The following is a 5027-nucleotide window of genomic DNA, read 5'->3' as shown; positions in this document are numbered from 1 at the left end:
TTTATAACAGTTCCTGATATCTTATACTAATAAACTTCACCCACAGATTGGTTTTCAAAGAATCAATTTTGGTATAAAATTATATAAAGTAACAATTTCTACGTAAATTGTTTGTTCCATATTTACCCAAATAAATTAGATAAATAATTTTATACTCGTATGTAACAATCAAATCTGAAAAGTAACAAATATCTTTAAATTTATTCTTAACTTAGCGATACATTTATTGTAACGGGAAAATGCAAATAGTAATAACAAGCATATCATTAATTAATATTAGAATATAATCTGATTGGCATAGGTCATAGTTACTTTAGTATCTAATGATTAAGATGAATATTTCCTTGAATCACTTATCACACACTTCAAATATAATTTTTAAATATTGTTTCTGCTGTCGAAAGCTATTTTATTGTTATTATTATTATATACATTGGCTGCATCAACCAAAACTGCTCTTAAATATTGACGAAAGGTTTTCATACATGTCAAGATTTGGAGATGGAGTATTATAGTAACCCTGGGCCCAGTCGACCAGGGATAGAGAACATCTGTATCGATCGCAGGACTCTAGTTGGATACCATGGTGGTACGCTGTGTCGTAAATACCATGTTCTAAAGGTTCCGATGGAAGAACCCTTGTTTTTGGCCACCTGGAATCGAAAATTAAAACTTTACCAAAATTTTGCCTGGTCAAGGATGTTTTTGGCCACTTAAAATCGTTTTTTTTGTTTTAAGTGGATCAAGAAAACTCGATTTATTCGATAATAAAATATAGTTACATCATCATCATCATCATCAACCCATAACTGTCCCACTTCTGGGCACGGGTCTCCTCTCAGGATTAGAAGGATTAGGCCATAGTCCACCGCGCTGGCCTAGTGCGTATTGGTAGACTTCACATACCTTTACCATTCCTTACCATACCTTAACCATAGCCTGTATCATTTTCCTAAAACATATATGAAATTTTGAACAATATGTAGAATTATATTCTTGTTGAGAGTTTGGTCATACGTTGGGTTGATAACTCTCTAATCACCATTGCCACTGACCATTATTGATCTAATGTGATCATAGTCAATAGTTCAATCGTTTTCTTGAATCACGAAGGCAAAAATAAAAAAATAAAAAAATAAACGTTTCTTAAACATAGCTCGACTTCTCGTCTTACATCTTGACTCAATTAGAAATTATTCGTGTATGATAAAAACATCATAAAAAATATATTGCAAATATTTTCTTACGTGAACAAAATCCTGAATATTTCTTCAACGATGTTATCACCGTTTGGTGCAATACGTTGTGTAGTCTCGCACAGCGTTTTCAAGATGCAGCCTCTACCGCTGTATCCCATTCTGGAAAGAATTTATTACAACATTAGCATTTTTATGTAATAAACATTCTGAATGGATGTACTCTGCGTAATATTAAATGTTAACTGTATGTCATGGTTATCTGTAACAATCTCATAATAGGAACACGGTTTCATAAAACTGATAGCAATTGCGCTGTTAATGATGACTATGTTTTAAGCTATATACACATATCAGCCTCCAAATCAGAATAAAGCATCAATATGGATATGGCAATATTAAGACTGCAGTAAATATAACATGGATGCTACCATCGTGAAACTCGATTTCTCTCATGTGAAAAGTATAATCTTCAACTTTAGGAGCAAAACGTTGATTACTGATAGCCTTTTTTGGGATAAATTTACAGCAATAAAAGCAAGCATCCTGGAATAATTTTGTCAAAATGCGTGACAAATTACGATAATAACTAGAAAGTTAGATTTTTCTATAGAGGTAACAATGTCCTTTCTTACTTGTCCAAAATCATCTCCAGCTTCTGGTACAGATCCCGTCTGCTTCTTCTCTGGGCAACAGGTTTTTTGAACTTCCTCTGGTAGAAGCTGGACGTTTCCGATGCGTTTGGCAACTCGTACGCTATTCCCCAGTTAAGGCCAAAGGTGAAGATTCCTGGAAATCTGCTTGGTGAAGGGTTTCCCAGGGTACCCACTGTCATGCATCCTGCACACTGTGTAATATAAAGGATTGTTATTAAGGTAAGATCTTTAGTCGATTAACTGTAAGGTCACAACGATATTTGCTTGTTAAGCTTTGAGTATATCTGAAAAGTATCTCCAGATATAATTGAAGACATCCTTATTTGATGATGTTCATAAATACGAGTAGGTATTTATTAACATGGCATCATAAATATGTTATTAGTTATTTTGGTAAATAAACTATTAGAACAGAACCAAGCGAGAGTACATAGGTGCGTGCCACCGTAATTATAGTCATTTACAAATAATCTTGAGAACAGTGTCTTGGAAAAACCTCACACATCCAAAAGTACATCGCTGTTACAAGAATCACAAGTGTTCGTTAGATTTATAAAAAGATTTCGGTATTCAAACGAATATTTAAAATTATAAATTCAAAAGAGCAACTTGAATAGGTACTCTAAAGAAATCTACATAAAAGTAAGGGTCAACAAATGGGAATTACCTTAGGCTACCACAAGCTCGTTTGCCAGCGGAGATAAATTTAATTAGCGTCCCTTCGACGCAACCCTTTTCATACGGAAACCAAATGTAATAAATTAAAAACAAACACACGTTAAATGAAATATTTCCTCATTAAGAGATCTTTATGTCTGCGCTGATGACCTATTTGGAAGTAAAAGTTATGATTACAGATTTCATGTTTTATAAGCAATGATAGATTTGTGTATAAATTTTGATATATATCTCTGGATGGTCAGATTCGAATCTTAAGGAATAATAATACTTAACACATTTTTCCAAATTGTATTGTATATCAAAAATAACTACCACTGTAGGTACTTGCCTGACATTTTCAACATATTATATGAATTCCTAATCTGCACTTGCCCCGACATAATGGAAAATGATCTAAACCATTCTAATTTGACACAAATCCGTGTCCAGAAGTGGATCGCATAGGCTAATTATGGTATTTAATGGTAAATTATATTTCGTACTTCCATCGCGGTCTACCACTTCATCCACAAGTCTTCAGCCCACTTTTGAGACAGGCCTCTCCATGAGAGCAATTTGTCGTATTTACAGCTCTTGAATGTTTGAAGAATTAGCTCATAAACCAAAATAACTTCTGCAACTTTGTAATATTAATGTAGATAAAGGATTAACTTACCGAAAAACTAGAGCCTTCAGGAAATCCAATATATCGTTTCCTTCTCGACAACGCTTTTGAAGAAGCCGCCACATAAATTGATGATGACACAAAATACAATGTTATTATCAGCAACAACCACACACGAACCATTTTATTCAATGTTAGAAAGACCAATATCTGAACCAATCAAGTTATTTCTCATAAAGTTATTATTAACGTTACTCATTCATTATATCCCGTATTCCTAGTTATTTAAAATAACTAATAACTAACTGCACTAACAAAGTTGCCTCGTGAATGTTCAGTTTTCCTGAAGTGTTTCTAGAGTATACTCGTACAAAGCATAGCTGTAATGTTTTGTTGACTTGAGCTTCGAAAACTGTGTCACCTGTTAAGCCTTAGCCATATTGACGACTTAACTGCCTATTTTTTGAAGTCTATAAAATCCAAAAAAGTCAACGACTTAACTTATACTTAAGTTTTTTTTTTCTTAAAAGTAAAAGTTGTTTAAATCTTGAAGTAACAATCTAGTATGACGAGCATGCAGTCCACCTGATGGTGAGCCGCCCATAGACATCTGTTATCTGACTTTGGCAACAGATGCGTTACTTCTGAAGACTAAGTTAAAACGCTATAAAAAGTGTGTCTCTTCTACCACATCCTTCAACACACATACCACACACTTTAAATTTACAGCAGCGCTTAACAATGCTGTTATTTGGTACATATAGAAATAGCGGTGGTGGCTCCCAGTCGAACCAGGGGATTTTACCTCCTTCAACAACAAATCAAAATGGTGACAGCATTTTGACCAGTTTCGAAAATTTCGAAATACTGAGAATTTAGCAGCATATAGTTTTAAAGTCAATAACGTCTGAAATATGGATAACTTAACAAAATAATGGTTAGCACACAAAATAACAAAACACGACAGTACTTATTTTGAACAATATTAGTATGATTATCTAAAGGAAGCTTAACTATATCACCAAAATATAAAAAAAAAAAATTTGTAGTACGTGTAACATATTCTGATATTAATTAAAGTAGCATAGTGGATACGCATGTATACAATTCGATAATTAATCATTCTACGAAATATTGATATACGCGCATCAAAGGCTATTCTATGAAACACACACAATACCTAAACAATTTCCGAGAATTTTTTGTACTCATTTTATACCTAAATTGAATTCAAAATATATAGTATTTTTTATTTAAATCGCCAAGAATACTTTTATATTTTTACAGGCTTCTACCCGCAGCTTCTTTCGCGGTTAGAGATTTTTATTTATTTCTCGGGAATGGTATTTTTTCGGGATAAAACGTACCCGATGTCCTTTTCTAAATCGATAACAACGTGTCTGGAAAATCTCGATAAAACTGGTTATTTAGCTATGGCGCAAAATTGTAGCAATCTCATAAGTTTCATGAAAATCGGTTAAGCTGTTATGAATCAAAAGTGCAGCAAATACAAGCAAACTCGCATTCGCATTTATAATTAGTATGCATAGTTAGCGACTAACAATTTTAAGACTAATACGATGCACTGTCGTTATTGTGTACACGGCCTAACAGGCTTTCTAATTATAACCCCTAAACCTCGTTAGCATCTTGTGACTAACTAACGATGAGGTGTGAAAATGGACTAAATTTTGTAGAGATTAACCGAGTAGATTTAAAAACCGATGACTAATAAATACGCAAGATATAAATATCGAAGATAGCATGACATTTTTAACAGATGTTTTTTTTTATAATATGGGAGTAGCAGACGAGTCAGCACGCGTCCTGATGGTAAGTGGCTTCTGCCGCCCATGGACATCTGCAATCAACCCCAGATAGGATTAGATA

General features: G+C 33.6%; 1 protein-coding gene across 1 annotated transcript; it reads right to left on the bottom strand.

Moving 5' to 3' along the window:
- Nucleotides 1-271: 271 nt before the first annotated feature.
- LOC140749256 (uncharacterized) lies at nt 272-3320 on the bottom strand. Its single transcript, XM_073082299.1, has 4 exons — nt 3189-3320; nt 1832-2043; nt 1248-1358; nt 272-653 (listed from the first exon to the last, which is right to left on the bottom strand). Exons 1-4 carry the CDS (start codon nt 3318-3320, stop codon nt 443-445), a joined length of 666 nt encoding a protein of 221 aa, XP_072938400.1. The 3' UTR covers nt 272-442.
- Between the last annotated feature and the right edge of the window lie 1707 nt (nt 3321-5027).

Source organism: Epargyreus clarus, unplaced genomic scaffold, assembly GCF_041222505.1.
Source record: "Epargyreus clarus isolate Ecla_fem2 unplaced genomic scaffold, WU_Ecla_fem_2.2 ptg000017l, whole genome shotgun sequence".
NCBI classification, from domain to species: Eukaryota; Metazoa; Arthropoda; class Insecta; order Lepidoptera; family Hesperiidae; genus Epargyreus; species Epargyreus clarus.
Note: the sequence above shows the minus strand (reverse complement) of the source record. Positions and strands in the feature narration are given on the sequence as shown.

Excerpts from the sequence above, each read along its gene's own strand:
- LOC140749256 (XM_073082299.1), bottom strand. The coding sequence starts at position 3,320 with ATGGTTCGTGTGTGGTTGTTGCTGATAATAACATTGTATTTTGTGTCA. Across the intron at positions 2,044-3,188 it reads CTGAAGGCTCTAGTTTTTCG|TGTGCAGGATGCATGACAGT; the intron begins GTAAGTTAATCC and ends TATATTACACAG. Across the intron at positions 654-1,247 it reads ATATTCAGGATTTTGTTCAC|GTGGCCAAAAACAAGGGTTC; the intron begins GTAAGAAAATAT and ends TTTCGATTCCAG.